At 29.6% G+C, this 27,706-nt stretch overlaps 2 protein-coding genes across 2 annotated transcripts; both read left to right on the forward strand.

Annotated features, from left to right (window-relative positions):
* Positions 1-6,112: 6,112 nt before the first annotated feature.
* On the forward strand, positions 6,113-9,385 carry LOC132599122 (allene oxide synthase 3-like). Its single transcript, XM_060312346.1, has 3 exons — positions 6,113-7,045; positions 7,649-8,135; positions 9,116-9,385. The coding sequence occupies exons 1-3, from the start codon at positions 6,184-6,186 to the stop codon at positions 9,228-9,230; spliced, it is 1,464 nt and encodes a 487-aa protein (XP_060168329.1). The 5' UTR covers positions 6,113-6,183; the 3' UTR covers positions 9,231-9,385.
* A 16,374-nt stretch (positions 9,386-25,759) lies between these two features.
* On the forward strand, positions 25,760-27,449 carry LOC132599123 (cold-regulated 413 plasma membrane protein 2-like). Its single transcript, XM_060312347.1, has 4 exons — positions 25,760-26,017; positions 26,293-26,400; positions 26,512-26,582; positions 27,020-27,449. The coding sequence occupies exons 1-4, from the start codon at positions 25,836-25,838 to the stop codon at positions 27,292-27,294; spliced, it is 636 nt and encodes a 211-aa protein (XP_060168330.1). The 5' UTR covers positions 25,760-25,835; the 3' UTR covers positions 27,295-27,449.
* The last annotated feature ends 257 nt before the right edge of the window (positions 27,450-27,706 follow it).

Here is a 27,706-nt window from a genome sequence, read left to right on the forward strand (position 1 = left end):
TTAGTCATTCCAAAAAAATTTGTACACTTTCAAAATTTAGCTTGAACTTTCAATTTTAACTTTAATGACAAACTTTTTTAGCCACACAAATATTAATACTATTATAGTACGCATATGATAAAAAAAAAAGTTTTATTTCCACGTTCCACATAAATGTTATGACATACTCCCTTAGTCCCAAAAAAAAGTTTCACATTAGCAAAAATCACGTCCATTAAGAAATCCATAAATACAAAGTGGAGTTTACTAAATTACTCCTATTTATTAGATGTTTTTTTGAGAATTGAGCAATATTAAAGAGGGCTATTTCTTTAATGCTAATGGCATGGTTGGAATACTTGCCAAGTTTTGTCTTGAATTCCTAAGATGACCCTTAAATTGGGACAAATCATTTTTGCTAAGGTGACACTTATTTTGAGACTGAGGGAGATTGAACATAATAAATATCAAAAATCTTCCTTTTAAGTTAAACTTTGTGTTCAATTAAACAATGTCATAAATAAAGTAAAACATATGGAGTATGACCAAAAATAAATGCTACTGTATTATATATCCCTTTAAACTACTCCCCGAGACATTATATGTCAATGGTTGGAAATGTTCCGGTTCAAGCAAGTCATAGTGCAAATTAAAGCATGTTTAAAATTACTTTTCTTGAACATCTAGTAGCTTCAAGAGAGTTGAGTGAGTAGGTTCTACAACAAGATAAGTCTACTAATATAATACTATCCCCATTTTGTTCATTCCAATCAATTGGTTTTGAGCAATGCGTAATGCTGCCATGATACTGGTATTATCAGTATTAACATGCTAATCATTTATCCATCAGTAATAGAATTGTAGTGTTAACAAAACAGGCTAAACGTCTAAACGAACTCATTTTAATTTCAAGACTTACGCCAGCGGGTTTCATGGGCCGGATCAAGGATGTCAACGCAGATAACTTATAGTTTCAAATTTCAGAAATTGCGCTGATTTGGGCTTTAGTAGCAGCCCATGTAGCTTTTTCACGATTCAATTCGGGGTCATTTGAACCTTTGTTCCTATTTTGTGTTGGTCTTTAAATTTTATCCCCTCGTAACAAACAACTTTTTTGTGGAGTATAAGTTTATATATTCACATCATAATACAAGTTATGACCCGTATAACTTTTTCCCTTAAAGAACTTATGTCTCACTACGCACAACTTCGATTGCTAAAGGGGAAAAATTAAAGACTAGCCCATTTGAAGGACAATTCGGACAATTTTATCTTTAATTTGAGCATACCTCAAACTGATCATCTTGTCAGTCTTTAAATGATCACTCACCCAACCCGTTAAATTTAGTAGATTGGACGAGTTTATACCTTTATGAAAACGAATTAGTGGTAAGCTTTCAATCTCAATTTTCTAAATTTAATTCTTGTTATGTTTCGTGATCAAAATGTAAACTTAAACTAAAATGGCCAGTCATTTCTTAAAAGAATATTATAATAATCAAATAAAAAAAAATAATGAATGTTGATTTATTAGAATTTACTATTTCAAATCTAAAGTTACTCCTATTTGTCTCTTATCATGCCACTCTCTACTAAATATTTACCACTCTGAACCGTTTAAGGGAAAAAGCTTAACTTACATACACAAAAGAATACAAAATTTAATCACTTACCATCTTTTGAAGGATATTAATCCATGTTTAAACGAAAATTAAAAAAAGGCCTCAAAGGATTTACAAGAATGGGTTACGTTCATAATTCTTTGTCATCAATTTTTATGCACAAAGTTTCTTGATCTTCTTAATTTGTCAAGGCCGTTGAAAAGGAATGTATGTTCAATTATTCGTAAAAAGTAGTTTGGTAAAGAAGGGAGTGACTACATAAACATTTGGTGTTTGTGTTTGAGGAAAAATCCTATTCATTGCCGTCACTAAGTAATTGAACCTTTAAATTTAACTAAAACATTCCCTTTGCTTAAGAACATTGTTAAATGTCAACAATGAGTTCCTTCTCAAAATTAGATAAAAAGGATGAGAAAATAACTTGTATTATTGAGCATCATCACAAATAATACAAGTGTAAACGGGGCGAGGCAAAGCGGGTCAAGACTTCCCCATTATAATTTTTATTCACCGCGCCCTCTTCCTTCTAAGAATTTTTCTTACTATTTGAATTGTCATTTGTCATGGTCTTTCATTGTTTTGGTTATTATTTCTCAGGCGGAGCATCAGATAGTTCGGATTGGATTATGAATATTCAATTTGAAAATTTCATTTTTTAATTTAAGAAATTATAATTCAATCAAATTAAGTTCGGATTTGATCGACTTGTTTTAATTAAGTTCATTTTTTATTTAACTAATTTGATTATTTCGAATTATCGGTTTTAAGCCTATAAGTTGAGCTTTTTCCTCTTAGAAAAACGAACAAATCAAGTAAGGTAGTAATGTCAAGTTACCATAATAACTTCCTATTCACCACAATCATCCAAATAAAGTATTGTATGTCAAAATTATCCAGCAAAGGGTTTGCTTAATGCTTATAAGTACTTGGCGTACTATGCTCATTTACGCAACGCAACCTGCATTATCATGTAAATTTCCGGCAAGAAGCATTAAGTGGGCTAATAAGGTATATTGATTTATTTAATAGTACTATTTTGGAATATTGCATATTTAAATGCGTAATTGATAGAGCTAAATAGTAGTATAAGAAATCAAAATCGAATATTCAAACATTTGAAGTCCCAAATCCATGATCCAAATCATTTTTCGAAAATACAAATGAAAAGTTCGACAAATTCAAATTTCGATAGAGATCTGTATGATATCAAATAGAAAAAGATTCTTTTGTTTTCTCTTCGAGGAAAAAGATATGATTCTTGAGTAATAGATAGATGATCAGAAGCTGATTGATGATCAGTCGTATAACACAATCAATAATAACACCATCTGAGCTGTCATTTTTCCTAAAAAGAAAAAAACATGAATACAAAATTATATACTCAGAGTCTCAGACTACAAAAACAGCAAAATGCATGTGGGATGCCGTGGCAAAAATACTTACTGCCCTTTTTGGCATCTGCAGCAGCAGCATCGGAAAATAATGACACCATGAACAGAAAAAACCAGCAAAATAACACTATCATATTCATATAATTTATCTTCATCTTTACATTGTAAAAGCACGCTATGATATGATAAATATTTATTTTCCAATCTTTTTGGTGTTCAAATGTGAAGTGGGATTTCTTAAATTCTTCAATCACAATTCACTATTTGAAAACAATTATGTAACTTGATAGCGTAAGTACTTATATAACTGCTTGAGGGACTGAGCCAAAATTTGAAGTTTATGAGTTTCTGAACTTGTCACTGAATTCAAAATATATATATATATATATATATATAATGAATTATTTTTATACAAATACAATTCCTTCTGGAATTTATTTTTCTAACAAGATTATGTAACTTGATAGTGTAACTTGTAACATTATTTTCTGAAAATGCTATTAAAATTAATCCACGCTTCTGACCCAAAAAAATATACTTAAAAAAAAAAAAAAATCTCGCTATCCATTTCAAATATTTGTATCATCTTCTTCTCGCATTAGTATCTCTAAGGCATAATTTCAAAGTCCAACTAGAACATTAATTTAAAGATTAACCACTCTACGAGTCTACATCATTCGATACACTGAAGATTTAATTAGTGGTCTCACAATTTAAACTATTCTTGGCTTCTTGCTCTTTTCATTTCTTAAGAAATCAACAAATAATGGTTTACTTGTAATTAGTGATGTACACGCGATTTTGTACAATAATATCAATCTATCATTCTAGTAATTTCGTCCCATTTACAGACCAATTTTTAACTTTCAAGTATCTCTATGACACTGTAAAATTAATTGTCAATAAACTGGTAAGAAATGCATAATAATTACGGAGTATGATGTTTCGCAATTGTCAAAGTGACCTGTATTTGTTTTTTTCCCAAACATAACATTACAATTAAAGTAAGCAGCCATTTCTCCCTAGAGAGACTATAACGATGGATTTGTATAGTCAAGTCCTCGGTGGATAATTCTTTCTCGAAAAAGCGCTCATGATGAAATTTAAGAGCTATCAAAAAGCAGTACGTGTTAATTTGAAAGGAAAAAAAAACTCTAAAAGCAGTTTTATTGCTTAAAACATTAAATATTTTAAAATAAATTTAATTTGTCAAAACAACTACAGTAACATTTAAAACTAATGATCCAAATAAACGAATTCTATATTTATACACGTGGTTTCCCTAGGGCCTACATCTAGCTCATATAATACCCACTCCTCCAACACACATTACAATTACTAAACCACCAAATGGAGGGGAAAAACAAAAGAGATGTTCTAGTCTAATAAGAGTTGTTTGTTTAGCTAAACTTTAAAATCTGCTTATTTGAAAAAATATTCTTTATAAAAAATGACTTTCAAAAAGGTGATTTGGGAGAGTAATAATTTCTTTTTGGCTAATCAATTTTAAAAAGCACTTTTTGTGAATATTAAAGCAACAATTTGTGTTTGCTAATGTTCAAAGTGTTTCTAAGAAATGAAAAGGTTATTTTTCATATTCTGTTGCTGCTCAAAATCACTATTTTTTTTTCTAAAGGCTTTGATCAAATACCTCAACTCTCTACAAGAAGCACTTAAGTACATTTTTAGCTTCCCAAATATTTGGCTAACCGACCTATAAATGTCAAATAAAGTAATTTCATGGTGAAAGTCATTTTAAACAACCAACTTCAAGCATCAACTCAAAGCAAAAAAACAAAAAGAAGAAGTCCTCCAAGAATAGCTTGTTATTTTAGCGACTTTGTTGCTTGCTATCATATTCTTTCCTTATACTATGTCTTTTCAATTAATTTTCGAGGGCAAGCTAAAAAAAATCAAATTTAAAGAAGTATATAATATATATAAAAAAGGCCTCCTAGAATGGCTTGTTATTATACCAACTTTCTTTTGGTTGCTATCATGTTCTTTCTTTATGTGTCTTTACCATTAATTTTCGACGGTAAAATAAATAAATTTATTTCACGAAGTTTATATATATATTTAAACTACTGAGAGCGACTCTAAAATAATTCCTATGATACAGCAAAGATTGTTGTTTTTATGTAGCAAGTCGATTATTGTCAGGTGACCAGTATTTGTTATCTTATTGTTTTACAAAATCTCAAAAAAAAAAAAAAAAAAAAAAAAGGTAACGAGACACCTCCACACAAAGACTCTAACGGAGAGTCGCGTAATCAAGTATCAATTGATATTTCTTTCTCAAAAAGGCTAATTATGAAATTTAAGACATAAACAGCAGTAATTGTCTAGATTAAAAAAAAGAATTTCCTCATTGTATTTGTATATTTATAATAACCACGTGAACCCTGCCAAATCCTGCCCCTAACCCAACCTCAACGAAGTATCGTATACTCTATGAAAATATAGAATTATTTATATGGATCATCATTCAATTCACTTCAATTGATCAAAAACTTATTTGAATTATGTTTTTTGCAATGAAAAAAGTCATCCAATTTTATTTAAATATTACAAAAAAAATCATTAAATTAATTTTTGTAAGGAAAAAGTACTTACCTTTTCTTAAACCTAATAAAAAGTCATTAGGGGAAATGAAGGAGAATTGGTGTTGCACATGATACTTCATTTGTCCCAATTTATGTGAAGGTGTTCGAAATATTGCACAAAACAATTAATTTTGACTATGAATTCAGGTATAGATTCTTCATTTATTTTAAAATAAAATTTACATATCTGAAAATTGTATAAAAAGTACTACAAACCCACATAGCTAATGACTACTTTTATGAAGTTTGAGAAAATTATAGTCAAACAAAGAATTGTTTGATTCCCTAACTTTACATAAATTGAGACGGAAATAATATTTTTTTTATGATATTAAATGAATTGTTAAGTAATTATCTCTGTTACTTAGCCAACACTACTAATTATAAAGATTAAATAATTTAACAACGTGAATCGCGCCCATAACATGCCCCTCATGCCACCTCCAGCCCATCGGGTACTGTATCAAAGGTTTTTTAATATATCCATTCCTTGTCATTTTTTATAAATAAGAACGTTGTGTAGATTAGTTCTCCCAAATTCAGCACACATTACAATTTTCAAAATCTTTAAAGGAGTAACAAAAAATGTCTTCATTTTCCACATCTTCAATCGATGAGTCTTCTAATTCCAAACTTCCAGTTCGAGAAATTCCAGGTGACTATGGTTCCCCATTCTTTGGAGCCATGAAAGATAGATACGAGTATTACTACAACCTTGGCCAAGACGAATTCTTTCGTACAAAATCGCAAAAATATAATTCTACTGTATTCAGAACCAACATGCCACCAGGTTCATTTATTTCTAAAGACCCCAAAGTCATCGTTCTCCTCGATGCTATAAGTTTTCCTCTTCTTTTCGACAACTCAAAAGTTGAAAAAAAGAACGTTCTTGATGGCACTTTCATGCCATCAACTGATTTCTTCGGTGGATATCGTCCTTGTGCTTTTCTTGATTCTTCAGAACCAAAACATGCTACACTTAAAGGGGTCTATTTATCTTTAATCTACAAATTTCATAATCAATTTATTCCTTTATTTAAAACTTCCGTTTCTGCCATGTTTCAAAATCTTGAAAATGAAATGTCCAAAAATGGGAAAGCGAATTTCAACAACATTAGCGACGCAATGTCATTCGACTTTGTTTTTCGTTTGTTGTGTGACAACACAAGTCCCCATGACACAAATCTTGGCTCTAATGGAGCAAAATCTTTTGATTTATGGATTTTGCCTCAACTAGCTCCATTGGTTACTCTTGGTCTAAAATTTGTACCCAACTTTCTGGAAGATTTAATCTTACATACTTTCCAATTGCCGTTTTTTCTGGTGAGATCGCATTACCAGAAGCTTTATGATGCTTTTAGTGAGCATGCTGGAAGTATACTGAATGAAGTTGAGAAGAGTGGGATCAAAAGAGATGAAGCTTGCCACAACTTAGTTTTTCTTGCAGGTATGTTAAATTTGGGCAAGTCAAAATGGTTAAAAAATAGGAAATGTAATAATTAAACTCACTCAAAGCTTGATCCGATCAAAATGGATTAGGTTAAATGAGTCAAACATCGAGTCATAACCCAAGTCGTTCAGCGTGACCCAACCTTCCCTTTACTTTTTTATAACGAAGAATAACTCTAATTTTTATTTTTTATAAATTTTTAATTTGGGTATAATCTTAGTCTATGCATTATACACTTTGTCATATACTGAATATGTACTGGGGACGACTACAAACAATTTCGACTAGACATCTAATAAAAATTTGTCCATCAGGATAAAAATGTTAAGATCTCTCTTTTTTAAAGTGTAGTAATATATTTTGCTTAAATTCTTTCTAATTTACATAATTCTCAATATCCAAAATAGTCATTGTATGTTTGAGTTTGAATTGCATTTTGATCAGTTGAGTTACACTATTTTGATATGTTTCTAGCAAAAAAATTAACGGTTCATTTCAAATTCAACTCTCTTGGTCAAATCAACGATTAAATCATGATCCGACTTGTTTAAACTTAGATGAGTTGGACGGATTGATTAATTTTGCCACGTCAACTTGTAGGGTTCAATGCTTATGGTGGGATGAAAGTTTTGTTCCCGTCACTGATCAAGTGGGTCGCAAGTGGAGGAAAGAGCTTACACACTAGGCTAGCAAATGAAATCAGGACGACAATCAAGGAAGAAGGTGGGTCCATCACTCTATCAGCAGTCAACAAGATGCGTTTGACTAAGTCAACAGTGTATGAAGTACTAAGAATTGAACCCCCTGTCCCTTTCCAGTATGGTAAAGCCAAAGAAGATATAATGGTCCAAAGCCATGATTCAACTTTCTTAATCAAGAAAGGTGAAATGATATTTGGGTATCAAACTTTTGCTACAAAGGATCCAAAGATTTTTGAAAAACCTGAAGAATTTATGCCAGAGAGGTTCATGGGTGATGGAGAAAAATTGTTAAGGTATGTTTATTGGTCAAATGCTAGGGAGATTGATCATCCTACAGTGGATAACAAACAATGCGCGGGGAGAGATCTGGTTGTGCTGTTATGCAGGTTAGTTTAATTATATATACTGGCTAAAGAACAAACTTTACACTATTTACTATGTGAGGTAAGTGTCGATATAAAGTACGATTAATTATATGAGAATAGGGTGATAGCTCCATTAAGGGAGTCTGTCAATCAGTCAAGTAGAGGAGAAAATGAAAGAAAGAAGAGGAGAGGAAACAGTTATAGAGAGAAAAATATTAAATTGCTTTTAAAATATCTCAAATGAACTACTTGCTTTACAGTGAGGTGTACATGACTTTATATTTACTTTTAACCGACTTCGTTAGTTTGACACCTAACTCATTAACTAAATATTCTCAACCATAGTTACTTGCTAACCATCTAGACTGGTCAACATAAGGTAGATTACCTATTATAAAGGGTAAATAGTGTAGAATTTCTTTATGTACTCTCAGTATGTACACATTAAAATATCCGTCACAGACTTCCGAATAAGTTCAAGTTGCATGCAGTTAAAAAAATAAAAATAAAGAACTTATACACCATCTGAGCGAATTTTGATCGATTATAACAAATTATAACTCAACTTCCCAAGTCATTACCGTAACATACTTGATAAGAAGGTTACATGTTATTATTTTGTTATGTAAAGATAACGTAGATTATTGCACTATTGTATAATTCTGGTTTAGAAATAAGGTGGGTCACCTGCTACAACAGGTAAGGTATAAAATTTCTGTACATATACTTTCCCTGCATATAAGTTAAAATTTCCATCACTTTTGAATGAGGATTAAGTTTTATACCGCTTTACTTTACCCATCAACTTAACTTGATGTATTATAACGGATTATCATGCTACTTCTCATGTAATTACCATATATATGATACGTGACACGAAGGTTTACATGTTGTTCTATTGTTACGTGTAAAAGCTAAGATAACGTAAATCTGTACACTATAGGGATTATTAACTTTTATTTATCTCTCATGTGATTTGAATTCTCAACTTATGTATGCAGGTTGTTGGTGGTGGAGTTTTTCATGCGTTACGATACATTTACAGTGGAGACAAGTAAATTCTTGGTGGGATCGTCAGTAACGTTTAAGACAGTAGAAAAAAAAAGAGCGACATGAATTATAGTCTTCAATCTTCATTTAGCTAATTAAGGTCATAATAAATAAGCTCATGGTCAAAAGATTTAGCTATGACTACTGAATGTGGTCACTCTGAACATTGTGGTATTTGTATAATGATAATGAATTGAGTGCCTGAGTAGATATGTTAATAATTAATGATGTACATTATTTGTTACAGTTCATGCATGCATGCCCCGTAAAAGAAGTTTACGCACCTACGAGATAAAATAATTGATCAACGCCCTCTGCTTATATGTTCGGTACAACGAACATTTAATCTAATTTGCATTTTCTCTGTGTATGCAAATGAAAAATCATCTATGAGACGCAAAAGTTAATATACTATTTTATATGTTTTGTACAACTTAATATCCTTATCTTCTTTTTGTATAAGAATATTATTCTTTTTACATTTTTTCCCAAATATATTAAGTATTGGATGTTGCTTTACTAGTACTAGAGCTACGTTTTACATCCTAGATGTATAAAGATTGATATCCTTTAGACGTTTCGTTCCTACACTCGATATACCCCAAGCCTCCACAAACAAAAGTAACAACAAAAATAAGAACAGAAATCTTGTGCAACTTGAATTTTCCTCGATACTTTTGCATCTTTTGCTAATTTTATTTCTCTTCACGTACCTCCTTCAAGACACATGTGATAGACGTGGATCGTAAAAGATAAGTTTTTATATTCTCTTCGTCCTATATATGGACCATAGCCATAGGCAAATTCAGATTTACACTTTATTGGATAAATATATAAGGTTTTTTAGTATCGAACACACATGTAATTCTTAAATTATGAATTTACATATCTATCTATCTATATGTTGCCTGCCGAAAATACTAATTTTAGTCGAACTCATTAATTATAATAAGATGCAAGTAGGACAACTCTTCAATTTTTTTCGTTTAAGATAATATATAGGATGCATTATATTAAAAACCCTAAAATATCCATACATTTGCATTACTCTCTTCAGTTACATTTGCAAAGTAGGGAACCACGTGAATATTGCATTGTCTGCCTAACCACAGACAATTCACTCTAAGCAACTCACCAAATCTCTCAAAACAGGTGAAACACGTGCATTTTTTATTTATTCAGATCTACATGCTTCAATTGCGCTAACATGATGTGCTCGACAATGATAATTAAGGGCATCAATTTTCAAATGCATTATAAAGAATTGTAACAAAATATGACCAAGATCTCTCTACGATACTAATTTGTCAACTTTATTTGTATCGTAGTACCCCAAAGATAAATGTGAAAATAAAATGGCTAATTTGACGGAAAATGATTTTGAATTCATTAATTAAGAGGTTGAGTTCATCGAATTAATTTCAGCTGATAATTAAATTTAGAGATCAAGTTTTATTTACTTGAGATGTAAAATATTTATACAATTAATTTTCTTAAAAGCCAGTTGCAATCTATCTATATTTATATATAATAAAGATAGACATAGACAAGGTAATGTGACACCTTTCTATAGCCACCATTTCTATTTATCTTTTTTCTCCTTTGTTTGACTAGTGCATCTTAAAAAAATCATCTCCATAACCCACACTCCTTAATTTTCATAACCTCTACTTTTTAATCGGTACTAATTAATTACATTCATAACTCCCAAGCTTCTTAACCACCAAAATAATTATTGCTCAAGTTTATGGGCACTTTTTTTGTCATCTAACCACTAGAAAATGTCTTCGAGTCCGGAGCCAAAATGGCATATTTTTACAGCAATTAGACCAAAATAGGCTGTCTTTTTTTTTTTATACCCAAATGGGTATTTCGTTGATCATTCAACGAAATACCCCAGTTACTGTTCATAGCAGCAACTTTTTTTTTTTTTTTTTTTTTTTTTTTTTTGCTATTTCGTGGATTGTTCCACGAAATAGCTTTTTTTTTAAAAAAAAATTTGCATTTCGTGGAACAATCCACGAAATAGCTTCTTTTTTTTTTTTTTTTTTTAATTTCGTGAAAAAAAAGATTTTTTTTTTACATATCATGACACAATCCACGAAATAAATATTTTTTTATTTTATTTCGTGAATAAAAAAAGAAATAGGAAATTATAATTTTTTTTTTGTTTTTGCATTTCGTGTATTAAAAAACGAAATAGGATAAATTTTTTTCTAATTTCGTTCGTATAAAAAGGAAATTGGAAAATATATATATATATATATATATATATATATTATTTCGTGTATTAATGAAGGAAATTGATTTGTTTTTTTATTTTTTTTTGCATTTCGTAATCTAATGAACGAAATAAGTTTTTTTTTTTTTTTTTGTATTTAGTGAATAAAAAAACGAAATAGGAAATTATATACATATATATATATATATTTTGCATTTCGTGTATTAAAAAACGAAATAGGAAAATAATTTTATTTTCATTTCGTTTATATAAATATATATATATATATATATATATATATATATAGATCATTCATGTAATGAAATATTTCGTGGATTGTTCCACGAAATGCAAAATAAAAAATAAAAAAAAAACATATTTCGTGGATTGTTCCACGAAATGCAAAAAAAAAAAAAAAACAGTTTTATTTATATTAACGAAACTGTTTTATTTTTTAATTTAAAACTGTTTTTTTTTTATTTTTTATTTTGCATTTCGTGGAACAATCCACGAAATATAAAAAGAAAATAGTTTTTTTATATATTTTTGAAATTGATCTTATATATATATATATATATATATATATATATATTCCAAATTGATTAAAAGCCATTTTTTATTTTTTTTTAAATATATTTTTCAAAAACTTAGTGTTTAACTGTAAGGTTATTTTAGTCAACTTTATATATCGAGAAAATTAGTCAGCTTTATTTTCAAAAATTGAAACCGCAGAAGTGAAATTGACATTCACAGATACATTATCCCTGGATTTTTACGTTGAAATCTATTGCGTATCATCATCTTATAAGTAAATAAAACTGAAAATTTCATGCCAATTTGGGGAAAAATTGAAATTGAATGTGATAAAAGGCGTTTTTTTAAAAATCAGCTCGGCCAAACCGCCTTACGGCCGTTTGTGTGCATAGATCTCGGAAAAATACCCAAAATCAAAAAAAAAATCGCGTAAATCGGACGTCCGAGCACAAAGTTATGACCATCTAAAGTTTGACGACTTTACAACTAGTTTTTCTCCCTATATTTTTTAGAATTATATTTATATTTAAAATAAAGTTATGTCTTGACTTTACAACTATTTTTTTTTTCGTTTATTAAAAAACGAAATAAGATTTTTTTTTATTTCGTGAATATATAAATGTTTTTATAAATGAAACACAAAAATATATATATATATTCATCCTATTTCATTGGTACATGAATGAAATATATATATATATATATATATATTCCTATTTTTTATTTTCCTATTTCGTTTTTTAATACACGAAATGCAAAAACAAAAAAAAAATTATAATTTCCTATTTCTTTTTTTATTCACGAAATATAATAAAAAAAACATCTATTTCGTGGATTGTGTCATGATATGTAAAAAACAAAATCATTTTTTTCACGAAATTAAAAAAAAAAAAAAAAAAAGCTATTTCGTGGATTGTTCCACGAAATGCAAAAAAAATTTTAAAAAAAAGCTATTTCGTGGAACAATCCACGAAATAGCAAAAAAAAAAAAAAAAAAAAAAAAAAAAGAGTTGCTGCTATGAACAGTAACTGGGGTATTTCGTTGAATGATCAACGAAATACCCATTTGGGTATAAAAAAAAAAAGACAGCCTATTTTGGTCTAATTGCTGTAAAAATATGCCATTTTGGCTCCGGACTCAAATGTCTTCTGACCTCCTTTGGATTGTTCAGTTCATATTCTTATCTTCTTTTTTTATTTGTTTTTTAAAGAATCTATATATAATATAAAGCTAGGCATAAGAGAGGTGATGTGGCACCCTAGATGATCAAGAAAGCCATTTATCTTTTTTCTCATTTTTTGGCCTTTTATCTTCATTTTTCCTATTAAACAATTGCCTCTTCCTAAAGAAAAAATGTAATGGTTATAACGGCTGTAACAATTTTATACAAATGGGTGTAACTCTTCCTTTCATTAGCTCATATCATAAATGAACGCAATAAAGAACCAGACCACGACAGACTCATTATATCTTTCACTATATACGATAATGAGTCTTAAATAATGAAGAGGAAGAGATTCAATTTAATTGGATATAAGAAGCAGCTTTAATGACAAAGAAAGGTATAAAATAAAGCTCTTTGTATCATTTTTGCAACCGTTTATGGAAGTAATTATAAAATCATGAGTATTAATTGTATCTAATTTGTTAGTATTTATTTTTTGTTCTTTACAATTCTCTACTTGATCGTTCAATTTCCATCTAACTATATATAGTGGTCTATGGTTTCATCCCAGCTACAGTGTGGTTAGTTTCCAAATCCTTTTCTTAACATTACTTATTATATGTTGAAATTAGAGTAAAAAACAAATGTTTCAACAAATATTCATTATCCACACTTGTACATAAGCAGACTATATTTGTGTTTGGAGGAGACTTAGATGATGATGATATTATAATAATTATCTTTATATTGAATTCCCGAGATAGCTTGGCAAGCTTTTATCTAACAAAATTGATCCGGTATTACTTTGTAGTTCGTACACACCTTTCACTTCCAAGTCATTTTTTTTTTTTTTTTTTGCTTTTGTGTGTGTGTGTTGTATATGGACAAAGCCAAAAGCCCATGCATCAGAAAATAATAACTATGATTCTTTATCCCATGAGAAAGTTTTGCCAGGTATAGAGTATTCTTGGCTATCCATCATTCATGCTGAATTAGAGAAAATTTCTTTTCTGGTTTTTCTTTGTGTGATATATATAGGGTTCTTAAACTAAACGTTCTTGCAAATTTTGTAGTGGTTTAAATTAGGGATTGCTCAATTTCTTGATTTGGTCGACTTTTTTTATACAGGATGATAATTTATATTAATGATTTGTGTTATTGAGTCTTTCTATAGTGATCCATCTCTAATCTCTCCATTCACTTCAAAATGAGAATAATCATGGGAGTGGGGTTTGGAAAATTGCGTGTCACGTGCACTGTGAAAGAAAATAATGGCTCTTTGGACTGCCTATTTAATAATTTCGATTCCTGTGAATATATATAGTACCTCTTTCCAGCGTAAAGATGCTCTATACTATTAAATTGGTTTACCTTTGGTACAATCATAAAATCCAGCGTAACTCTGCCTTCAATTCGCTTGAATTGATGTTAAGACTCCTAACTCTTCTCTGATAAAATTTCATAGTCCTTAATTTTTACTTTGAAGAAAGATGTAAAGCAACAACAAAATAAGGAGAAGGTAACGCCTGTGACATTGGGAGATTATAAGTTGACATTGGGAGATTATAAGTTGAAAGCGGCAGTTACCGCCAACTTTCTAGAACATATATACTACTAATTAATTTCAGTTTTTTCGTACATATAATATTGGAGGAATTCTTTGTAGTGGAAGCAAATCAGATAGATATTCTAATTGTAAGTATATGTATGATCCATTTTCCTTAGTTTGCTCTTTGACTTTATATGGAGAAGAAATAAGAGTCTAAATGGTAGCATATTAGCATTACCTTTGGAGAATAGGACATAGATTTTGAGATTTTATATGCAATAAGTTATGATGCGGAAAAGAAGGAACATTTTTTATTTGAGTAGAATTAGGAAAAAAGAATGTTAAGATACGGATATGGGAGAAATACATTGAAAGAAAAAATGTACATCTATATAAAGCTGGTCGTAACCAAAGTGAGGTGACACTTTTACACTGAAAGTATATATTCATATTATTAATTTTTTTGTAGAATTTCAAATTATATCATCACATAAGAGTATCATTTGTACTTGTGAATTCGCTCGAACATATTAGAAAGGGCCTGACTAAGGATTCTTTTTAAAATAGATGGCCTAAGCACTATTAAGTGCAAATTAGTAACTTTTGCTTTTTCCTCTTTCACTTTAAGAAATGATGGGGTTATGTAATTTTCTTTGAAATATAATATAGATCTTATGAACGAATATAAAATTAATTGTTTGAACTTGTGTTGAATTTTCTGATATTTACTATTCTTGAATTAATATTGTAAGTACCACAAGATCATTAAAAAATTACAATAATACATTACAAAAAATTATATGTTGTGTGGAATTTTTCATTCAGTATCTTATATGAAATATAGTAGTATTTATTTTAAAGTTCATTTTTTCTATAAATTGAATTGTTTATCATGCAATTTTGACAAATGTAACAACAGTTAAGTGAGGCTTAAGGATATGAAAGAAGAGCAATCAAACCTGAGAAATACAATTATATCAAGGAACAACCAACATTATTTCTATTGTGATATGTAGAGAGATAAACTGATCAAAAGTAAAGATAGATATTTTTAATATAAGACTCACAAAAATAATTCTTTAGTCACATATATTAAATTTCTTTAATAACCGCGCGAAGCGCGGCCATATTCACTAGTTAAGAGTAACTCAAAAACAAAAGACAAAAAAAAAACAATTTGGCTATTAAATTCCTGCCCATTTGCTTTAATTTCTTAAAGAAAACCAAAATTGAGCCGTTTGCAATGATGTTCAGTTACAAAATTTATTTTTAAGATTGGTGTCCTTCAAATTAATTACAAATCATTCACCTCCCCTATCCTATAAATTTTCATTGCCTGATAGGCTTCAAACACGGGTAAGCCCAGCTTTGGGTAAGCCCCAAGTTCAAGTATTTCTACCATATGCTAGATTCTTTATGCCAACAATAACCATAAGTAACAGGCTCTACGGTGTTCAAAGTATAAACTTATTATCTATTTGCGTGCTTCAAACGCAAATGATTTTCCCTACTTTCTGTTGAATTTTGCTTGAACAAGGAATCCGATCATATAATTGATGATGAAGTATAATTCAACAGCGTTTTAGTGAATGCATTCATGTAATTCGGAGGCGAAGTCATTATGATGAATAGGATCTTTCATCAACTCGTTGAAACTCTTTCCTTCTTGTGAATCATTGATGGCAATTCCTCTCATATTCCTTAGTTGCTACAAGTAATAAGTCGTACAGACTTAAGATATATATATGGGTGCTTTGGCTTTGAGAATGAATTTTAGCGCGCCCAAGACTTATGGTGAGGGTTCGAACCACCGCTGCACTTCATTTGTTTAAATGACAAACAAAATTTTCCTATTTTATTTTATTGAAAATAACAGAGCTTCTTTTTTTTTTTTTTAATAAAAAAACGTTGACTCTTCTTTTATGGATTATACAAAATGCTTACCTTTTCTTTATTGTTTTTTCTACCTTCCAATATTTCATTTCACTAATTAGTAATTTATAAAAAATTAGTAGGCTTTCTAGAAAGTATAAAGACAAAGAAACCCCTAATTGGCTTCCCTTTCTTGGTCGTAGAAAGAAACTGGAAAAAGAAAAGGAACGACGATACACAACAACTAGCAAGTTTTATTATCCTCTCCAAAAATCTCAAAATTAAAATACAAGAAATAAGGTAATAAGATTTAGCATTTTGATTATAAGCTAGAGATTTTGGGTATAAGTATAACACGTGATAGATTAGAATTTTGGGTTTTGCAATTCTTATCGTTGGGTTAATGGGTTTTCACAATGCCTATTGCCTATGTTTTGTAAAACAAATTCATTGAATTATTGTTGTTATTTCTTTGTTTAGTTTGTTACGAAGAACCTAAGATACTCGCAATTGTTAGCATGATGCTATCATTCATCGTTTTCAACATATAAAAAGTCGGCAAGCATAATTGTGACTTGTGATTAGAAGTCTTTTTTTAATCATGATATTTTATACAGTAGTTTTCATTGTGATTAGAAGTATTTTCCCGGTAATGATAATATTAATCATAGTTTTTCTTTAATTTTTTTCACTGTAGCGTTGAATAGTTGCTCACTTCGACTATGTGATTGATAGCAACTTTATGTTAAAGGAAATGAGCACCCACGACCTTAAAATTCTGGATCCGCCACTGCATCAAGCACAGATATAGATCAATTTTATTGAAATTATTTTTCTTTCTTTACATGTTTTTAAAGAAATCACCTACTATATAAATTATATAAAAATTAACTATGTTTAAAATAAAACAAAATTAGGTAGTGGATTATAAGTTGAAACTGAAAGTATACGGATTTGAAGCTAAGAATATTCTTAATATCCAAATATTATTTTATAAATCTAATGAGGTTAATTAATATATACACAAAGCACGAGATGATGATAAGCTTAACAAAGATGGTCGGAAACCTGTTGAATTTAATCATTGAGCGAGTCAAATACTTTTTACCGTGCTAGTTTATAAAATGTAACTAGATGGTTTATGCTACTGCTGCGCAGAGGCCCAACATTTCGTATTATAGTGTATGTATGTATATGTAGTTGTGTTTAGATAGTGATAATATATATATATATATATATATATATATATTCTATGTTCAAAATACGATTAATATAACATTGTAGTTTGTGCTCCGTACCTAAAACTTTATTTTATTCGTGTTTGCTACGAAAATTTATTAATACTTTTTAAAACAGAAAACTTGTTTAAAAGAAAATTATTTTCCTCTATTTGAGATAAAATAATAGCAATATTTAAGCATCAGTTGATACTTTCAATTTTAATTCGATTAATTTAAAAGTGTAAAATACTTATTATTTTTTATCAAATTTTGATTTGGATAATTCTAATTCAAATTATTAAATTAATTTTACATGTTTTAAACGAAACAAAGTAGAAATTAACTTTCTATTTAAACGAAGAAATGCTATTTTTAATTTTTGGTAAATATTCTCGGTTTAACTCATTTTACTTGTCATGTTGTCTTTTGCATGGTTTTTTAAGGAAACGTGAATTAGAATTATAATTTGACTAATTTACCTTATTCATTATTTGATCTCCATTTGATATTAATCTCTTTTCACATTTATTAGAGTAAGAAAAAAATGAAAAAGTAATTAAATTCTATCTTATTTTAATATATAAGTATTTTAAGTATGTTGCTGTACAATAATTTCATTTGCTCCCACTAATGGGCTGATACGCATGTGGCAATGAGTCCATCATTATTGGTTTAATTGTTTGATTTTCTAAGCACTTTTTTTTAACATTGTTTGTTTTTTTAATATGAGATTCATTTTTTTTAATTAATATTGCTTGATTTTGTTAATATAGGGTCCACTTTTTTTTCCCGTGAGTTTGGATGTGGTGGGTACCACTTTTTTTTTTATAATACTAGTTGGTGTTTAATATGGGGCCCACAATTTTTTTTTTTAAATATTAGTTGTTGTTTAATATATATGGGATTCACAATTTTTTTTTAGGGCCTGTTTAATATGAGGCCCAAATATTTTTTTTTATGGAGCCCATCAACGGACCACGAAGAAGGACCCAACTCGTGCTTCTATATAGTGTAAATAAATATAAATTCTTAACATTATATACTGGAATGTGCTTCAAAGTCTAAAAAAGAAAGCACGAAAGTAACTAAATAATGCGAAATTATCATTACTACTTCACTAGTATAACTGCTATTATTTTATATTCGCAAGTTGTAAGGTTTAATTAATCACCAGTATATTTATCCAAAGAAACACAAGTTATTCACAGAAAAGATATTCATGAATTTAAAAATGAATTAGTTATAACTATTGTTGAGATAAAAGAGATAGTAAAATTTTCCAGGCACGTGCTTACAAAAATCAATTATATATATTGATCAAATCATAAAAAAAAAAAAAAAAAAAAAATTTAAGATATAGAATCAGAACTTTTCTATATCAAATTTTAAACCTTATTTTATTAACTAATTAAGAAAATTTCAGCAAGACACACATTAAAGAATAACTGATAGTCTTAAACTTGTTACAAAAGTTATACTCTGTTGTAACTCAAGTTTGGCAGAGATTTGATTAATTCGTAGTAAACCAATAACATCCGGAAGATAGCAAACAACACACTACAACAAAGTAAGAAGTCGACCAAAAAAAATCATATAAGGAAAGTCCATCTATATGCATTTAGCATCCAAAAAGTAATATAGTTTTGAAACATAACCAAGCTAAACTCTTATAGAGTGGGAACATAGACTACAATTAATTAGTACGTGAAAGAAATATTATATTTGCATTATCAAACTAATGAAATGCTAAACTTTCAATGCCGAGCATAAATTTAAGTGTAAAAAATTACTAAAATTATAATAACATAGTAGATATGAATCCATAAACTTTAAAAATATAGTATGTTCAATGCGAAGAATCCTAAGATTGAACCGATAAAGTTTAAATCTCGGATTCGCCTCTTCTGACAACCAAAAAAGAGTAAAAGTTAATATAATATTAAACGCAGAATAAAAATGCCCACGTGGTTCTAACCTTTTCAAAAGGCAACTATATAATTGCAATATTGTTAAATAATAATATGGACATTTGCAAATTTCAAATAAGTAAAAGTTAATTCCCATAATTTTACTTACCGGTCAATCAAGAGAAATTAGCTTTTTCCTCGTCTTCCATTCCCCTTCTTCCAACTCTTCTTCTTTTTATATATCCTACTCAAAGCATAGAGTTACATTTCCTTCTTGTTTGTTCTCTATATTTGGCTTTCTTAATGAACTGGACTAAGTGTTGTTTACGCAAATGTTGTCAGTGCTATATAGTGCACAAAGAGAGATTTTGTTTTTGGGAATAAAATGAAAGTACTTGTTTTCCTTATTTACTGCTACTATTGGTTACCCTCTCAGGTTGTGACATTTCATTGCCTCCGTTATACTACCATATTTGTTTCCTCATTTATTACTACCATCTGTTATCCTCACAAGTGCAATTTCATTGCCTGAGCCGTTACTTTTACAATAACTAGTAAATTTATCCGCGCAAAAAAATCCTAAATAAATATATAATAGGAGTAATATTTATTAAATATTAAAAATATTTTAACGCTTAAATATTTTCCTCTAATTTAATTTTTTTAATCTTCTAGAAATACTTGAATTTTGCATAATTATAAGAGTTAAACTTCAATGGCAAACCTTTCTTGCTTTAGTTGCGCTTCGAATCAATGACACATTAGTAGTATTCAACAATTAAAAAAGAGCACAAAAAGAATTGGAGAATAACTAGTGAAATCAAATACCGTCAATTTATTTCCCAAATTTATTTAAGAGAATAAGACCAACAATTTTTTTTTTTTTTTTGGTTTGTAAAATCAAGATATATTCCTTCCTTAATCTCATGTCCCCAACAAAAACAAGAATCCACTGCCTTTTTTGTATAAGTTATCATTTTAAGTTGGTTCAAAATTCAACTTATTTATTTGCGGAACATAATCTGATGTAAATAAAAGTTTATGTTAAAGTAACATCTAAATAATTAAAAGCACAACTTTTGACTAAAAAGTTTTAAAATACATGAAAAATATTGAAAAGAACTTTTACATCTTAACATATAATAAATTATTTTAATAGGTTCTATTGAGTAGAAGGATATTTACGGCGTGCATCACCTATTTCAGCCTCTCTACATCAACGTTAAATAGAACAAAATTTAACCAAAATAATTAATATAGTAGAAGCTGTACAAATATAGAAAAATTGAGAACCGACTTACATGTTTCTCGTCCTTGCTGCTGGAGTCGTCCAGAGACTGAAAAAATCAATTAAAAAATAGACGGGGTACTCTAGGAAAAATAATAGAGTAGAAGCATAGATCTGATAGAGGTATATATCGTTCGAAAAGCGTACTTACGAAAATTTTTAAGGATATTTAAATGATAAGTTGATGTATCATGTTCACCAATTTTTCACTGCTACTATTTTACAACTACGCAATCGTTGGATGGATGTCTTCTTTCTACTTTGTTTATGGTCAATTGCTTCACTATGGCAAAACTGTGTACTGACTCCAATTTGCAGTTGTTCCCAAGAATTTGAATCAAGATCATGGTTTGTGACGATTTCTTCAAATACATCATGAACCCAAAAAGCTCTAGCAAAATTTACCTTCCACTAATTTAGAAGTAACAAATGAGTAAAAACACTTCCCCTATAACTCTATCCTACCAACAAAAAAAAAAAAAAAAGGATAACAAACCAAAGAACAAAAGTACATTTGGAGGCATTATTAACCCTGCAATTTTTGACAGAATTAGCAGCCCTTTTCTTTTCTTCTTATCCATCTCCCCCTAGTCACGCAACCTTCAACAAAATTGAATAAGATATTGAGAATGCTTATGATCTTTTGGTTGCTTGAATGAGGCATTTAAAAGTCAATATGCTCACCATCAGTTACCCATGTATAACCGTTATGGGAATTGAGAGAGCAACGGGTCTAGTCCAACCAGTAATGAACGTATCAAAACCGTGGCTTTTTGTTTGGATAAAAATTAAAAAATAAGTATAAACATTAAAGAATAGTAGCAATAAATAGAGGGGTGGTAATTAATACATTTATTCTTTTACAATAATAAGTAATAAATAGAGATATCGGGAAAATTACCAAAAAATTGAGAAAAAAGATAAATATGATCCTTGGCCAAAGAGAGGTGCCATATATCTCTTTATTGATTAGCTTTATATTATATATAGATATAGATATGGCTTAATACCCAGATGAACCCTTAAATTTGGCATGTTTTGTAAGATAGACATATAAACTTATAAGGTGACCAGATAGATACTTAAACTTACTCAAAGTGTATTTTTCAAGTTTTTCAGTTGTTTTGAAAACAAAAACTATATTTTTCAAACACTCACAATTTTCATGGCCAAACAAGCCCTAAATATATCACAAAATATTTTTTTTAAAATGCAAAAATAAGGCAAACGCATATACATGAGACTATAAATGTGCACTTAAACCAATAAATACTCGCTAATCGCAATTTTGTAGCTTTCAATTAACTCGGTTTTTTTTTTACACTTGAATAATTAAAAAACAATAACTTTAACCAATAAAAATCCTTAAAAAAAGAAATTTCAAATTAAGAAATTTCTTTTTTTTAAAGATTTTCTTCTCGGCTTTACAGTTTTCTTAATTTGAAATTTCTTTTACACTTGAAATACTGAACTTAGAAATTTCTTAATTTGAAATTTCTTTTTTTTTAAGGATTTTTATTGGTTAAAGTTATTATTTTTTAATTATTCAAGTGTAAAAAAAAAATCCGAGTTAATTGAAAGCTGCAAAATTGCGATTAGCGAGTATTTATTGGTTTAAGTGCACATTTATAGTCTCATGTATATGCGTTTGCCTTATTTTTGCATTTTAAAAAAAAAAAATTTGTGATATATTTAGGGCTTGTTTGGCCATGAAAATTGTGAGTGTTTGAAAAATATAGTTTTTGTTTTCAAAACAACTGAAAAACTTGAAAAATACACTTTGAGTAAGTTTAAGTGTCTATCTGGTCACCTTATAAGTTTATATGTCTATCTTACAAAACATGCCAAGTTTAAGGGTCTATCTAGGTATTAAACCTATAGATATAGATAATGAGCTTTATTGCAAAGGTTTGTCATAAAGGCCCGGCTTTGTTACTGGCTTGAGTTCTATGTTTATTGGCTTTTATTAATCCATTGTATTAGTAAATTAGGTATAAAAATGACCAAAAAAATGAGATAAAAGATAAATACAAATGCTGATCAAAGAGAGTGTCAGCTTTATATTATATATAGATACAGATAGGACCATCCTCCTCAGTTGTAGTGGGACTTATAATTGACAATCTAGAAATTAAATTTAAATAGTTAGTCATTCAGCCACTTAAATTAAAATAGCCGATAAATATATGTATAGACAATTCATAGATAATCTGTACATACTGACAAAGAAAAATAAATTATAAATTCAACCAATTATTTATGCAAAAAAAGATCCCTATTACGCCAAAAGTAAAAAGTGTCTGTATCCTCAAATAATTTCAGCTGGGCTATCTGCAACTATATTCCGAGCCCCTTCAAGGCCCAAGCTAGTAGAACTTTAACTTTTAGCCTCCAAAGTCTTGGAAACCTCAAAAATTGACGGTGATTTGCACAAATAGAATCTTTTGTGTTACTATTTAATTGTTTATCCCTTTAAATAAATTTAGCAAAAATAGTTTACGAATCAGAATTTTCCCCATAAATTCTAGTAGAGAGTATAGTATAAATCGTATCGTGACTTCGAAATAAAATTATTCGTAATTTTAGCCGAATACTAAGAATTTATGATGTGGCTTGACAAAAATTTGACTTGCCACAATGGATCACTAGAACTTTAGTTCCGAAAAAATTTGTACTAAAGTTCTAGTGATCATAAGAAGTTGTGGCAACTGGCAAGTCAAATCTTTTTCAACAAATTAGTGTCCGTTATTTCATCTTCCATTCAATTTTCAGATATCCTTTTGTTTAAGTTGTTTAATTCTTGCGAAAAAGTCAAAAAAATAATAATCCTGTAGTCTGATAATGTTTGTGGAAGTATGTCGACATAAGAGGTCTCTTTGTTGGAATACTGAACCAGAAGGCATATTTTTGGTAAATATTTAGATTAGATGGATTTTCATATACAGGGAGTTTCCGAATACGGAATTTGCATGTAAGAGTAAGGAACTTTAGTATATTGCGCTGGAATATTTACATATTTGAATAAAGATATTTTTGTTCAAATTTTAAATATTGAATAGTTTTGAAATTATGGCTAAATGTTTATTAGCTGTCTGAAAAGTTTTTTTTTTCCTTTTTTATCCTATAACGGAGCATCCTTGACCTATATATTCTTCATTCATAAACTTTGGTTAAATCTTATATCTATTCACCAAAATATAAATAAGTACTACTCTCTCCATCCCAATTTAAGTGTCTTAATTTGATTTGCCACAAAGTTTAAGGAATAAAAAGAGATTTTTGAACTTGTGATCATAAATTAAAGATGAATGTAATGTATTAAAATATTTTTTGAACCATGTAATTTTAAATAGAATGTCCGAATTATCAATTCATTAAATATAGAAGGAAACACTCTTTTTTAGATAAACTAAAAAAGAAAATTAGATACAGGGAGTAATAACTAATGGATTTACAATCAGTAATTAATGCAGGAATTAGCACTTAAATCCCCCATGTTCCTGCTTCTCTATTATAAAATAATGCTTTGATGAATCATCACTGATATTTTTGCCACCTAATATTTCTGTCTTTTAGCATGAATTGGTTATGCAGTTCACCAATATCTATATGCATCAATCAATTGCCCCTTCCGATTACAGAAATACGGAAATAAACAAATAATGCAGTGGATGTGACAAGGCATGTCGATTGGACCCAAACTTAATTCAATGAGAGGGATATTTTTAGAGGTCGGCCAAGCCTAAAAACAAATTAGATTATCAAAAATGGATGCCTTTTTAATATATGAGTCTATCATTACATATAGTTAAGGATTTTGTTCAAATTTTAAATATTGAATAGTTTTGAAATTATGGCTAAATGTTTATTAGCTGTTTGAAAAGTTTTCCCCCCCTTTTTATCCTATTACGGAGCATCCTTAACCTATATTTTCTTCATAATCTTTGGTTAAATCTTATATCTATTCACCAAAATATAAATAAGCAGTATTCTCTCCATTCTAATTTAAGTGTCTTAGTTTGATTTGACATAAAATTTAAGGAATAAAAAAAGATTTTGAATTTTGTAGTCCTAAATTAAAGATGGGTGTAATTTATTAAAATATTCTTTGAATCATGTGGTTTTAAATAGGATGTACAAATTGTCAATTTACTAAATATAAAAGTAGACGCTCTTTTTTAGACAAACTGAAAAAAAAATTAGACACTTAAATTGGGACGGAAGGGGTAATAACTAATGGATTAACAATCAGTAATTAATGCAGGAAGTAGCACTTAAATCCCCCATGTTCCTGCTTCTCTATTATAAAATAATGCTTTGATGAATCATCACTGATATTTTTGCCACTTAATATTTCTATCTTTTAGCATGAATTGGTTATGAAGTTCACCAATATCTGTACGCATGCATCAATTGCCCCTTCCGATTACAGAAATACGGAATTAAACAAATAATGCAATGGATGTGACAAGGCATGTCGATTGGACCCAAACTTAATTCAATGAGAGGGATATTTTTAGAGGTCGGCCAAGCCTAAAAACAAATTAGATTATAAAAAATGGATGCCTTTTTAATATATGACTCATCATTACATATAGATAAATATCTTATACTGTTAAAGATGATATGAAGTTTAAAATAGCACGTAAAGACACAACAACTGGCATAGTTGTTGTTTCATTGGATGCTTGGATTCGTAACATAGAAGAAATCAATTTATTGGGCTCCACGCGGCACACTCTCTGCATTACAAACAAAACTGTCACAATCATTCCAGTTTGACTTAACTCCGTCGACCTTGTTTTCATAGTTAAGATATTTTAAATATATATATTTATTGTCACAACTTTCTTTTGAATCTGCAACTCAAAATCTTGAAAAAGAACATTCTTTTTGTAGAAGAACTTGTTGAAGATGGGGATGAAGAAGAGTTATTTGGCAATGAAGACAGATGCAGCAGTAGTAAGTGATCTGATTGAATCAGATTTTAAGGAAATTGGTGTTGCTGCTAGGAAGTTAGCTAATCATGCTATCATGCTTGGTGGCCTTGGTTTTGGCACTTCTTTTCTCAAATGGATGGCTTCCTTTGCCGCTATGTAATCCCCCTCTTCTCTTTCTCTCTAAACTCGAACTGTTTCAACATTTAAAATCGATGGGTTCGATATTAGTGCTTTGACTGAATATTTGTTGAAAAATTTTTAGTGATTTTTTCGTGCATATATTTCTATACTATTCTGTTAAAAAAATATTTAATTCAGTTGAACCTGTTGCATCTGCCCCTGACTTGTCTTTTGTGTTTGATAAAATGGATGAAAATAGCAGACTAATAGCTGTTTTTTTCATCTTTGAATTGCAATATATTGCTATACAGTTATTTGTTGATCTTGGATCGAACAAACTGGAGGACCAACATGCTCACAAGTCTCCTAATTCCTTACATTTTCTTGACTCTCCCTTCAATACTCTTTAATTTGTTCAGGTATTTCTTTATTTCCCTTAGCTATGTTATATTCTTTCAACATATTTTTTATACATAAATTTATCTCTTTGACTTTGTAAGACTCTGTGTATGTTGTTGCTAAATCTGCAGGGGAGATGTCGGAAAATGGTTAGCTGTGATCGCTGTTGTAACACGCCTTTTTTTCCCAAAACACATTCCAGGTTCATTATATATATCTTCTTATGGTCGATATGATATGTAACTAGGGGACATTATTTACCCAACTGTTTCAATTAAAAACAAAAAGGCATTGAAATGAATATTGGAATCTCCTTACTTCTACTAGTAAGGTTTAGACCACCAGTTCATTCAATCACTGAAGTTACAATCGTTTATGATGATCATGCCTTTTCAAGTAGGTAAAGAGGCGGATCCAAGATTTGCATTTAAGGAGTTCAACATTTAGATTTTTCCTACTGAACCCATGACCACGTTTGAAATCACGAGAGTTCATAGTTTAATATTTAGACAAGGCAACTTTTAATTATTTTCACATACATTTTATAGTCTGTGTCAAAAGTATTGTGTTAAGTTGAACCCGTTACGTCTACTCTCCATTCACCTCCGAGTGAATTTTGTTGACATGTTTTGTGTGCAGATTGGGTAGAAGCATCAGCAGATTGGCTAGAAGCACCAGCAGCATTGGTCCTTCTAATCGTGGTAGCGCCCAGTTTTCTTGCTGACACTGCAAGGGGCAGTTGGATTGGTATATTGATTTGCCTAGTCATTGGCTGCTATCTCTTGCAAGAACACATTAGAGCATCTGGTGGATTCAGAAATGCTTTCACTAAAGCTAATGGTGTTTCAAACACTATAGGAATCGTCCTCGTCATGGTTTATCCAGTCTGGGCATTGATTCTCTTCATTCTGTGAACAAAAAAATTTGATAACTTATCATGATTGCGATTTGTTTGGAAGATTGAGTGTAATTGTTTTTCTTGAATGTCGATTTGTGTGGTAATTCTGGAATACATTGCTCGTTTGTTATGTGAATAATATGTTTCTGTGCCTAAGATTCATTTACCTTATCTACCATGATTTGTGGATGTTTGTAGAAGAAGTGATACCGTGCATTTTCATTTACCTCTCTTTTTGGATCTGTTTTTTCTTTCCTCAAAAAAATTTCAATCTTCAAGTGAATGAATAGATTTTCTTTTGTTTCAAGTTTATTAGATTTAAGCATTTCAAAGATAAAAAGGAATAAAAATAACCGAACCTAAAATAAAAAGGACAGTCAATTGCACTAAACTCTCACTATGCAAGAGGTTCGGAGAAAGATAGGACC

This window comes from Lycium barbarum, chromosome 6 (assembly GCF_019175385.1).
Source record: "Lycium barbarum isolate Lr01 chromosome 6, ASM1917538v2, whole genome shotgun sequence".
Lineage (NCBI taxonomy): Eukaryota > Viridiplantae > Streptophyta > Magnoliopsida > Solanales > Solanaceae > Lycium > Lycium barbarum.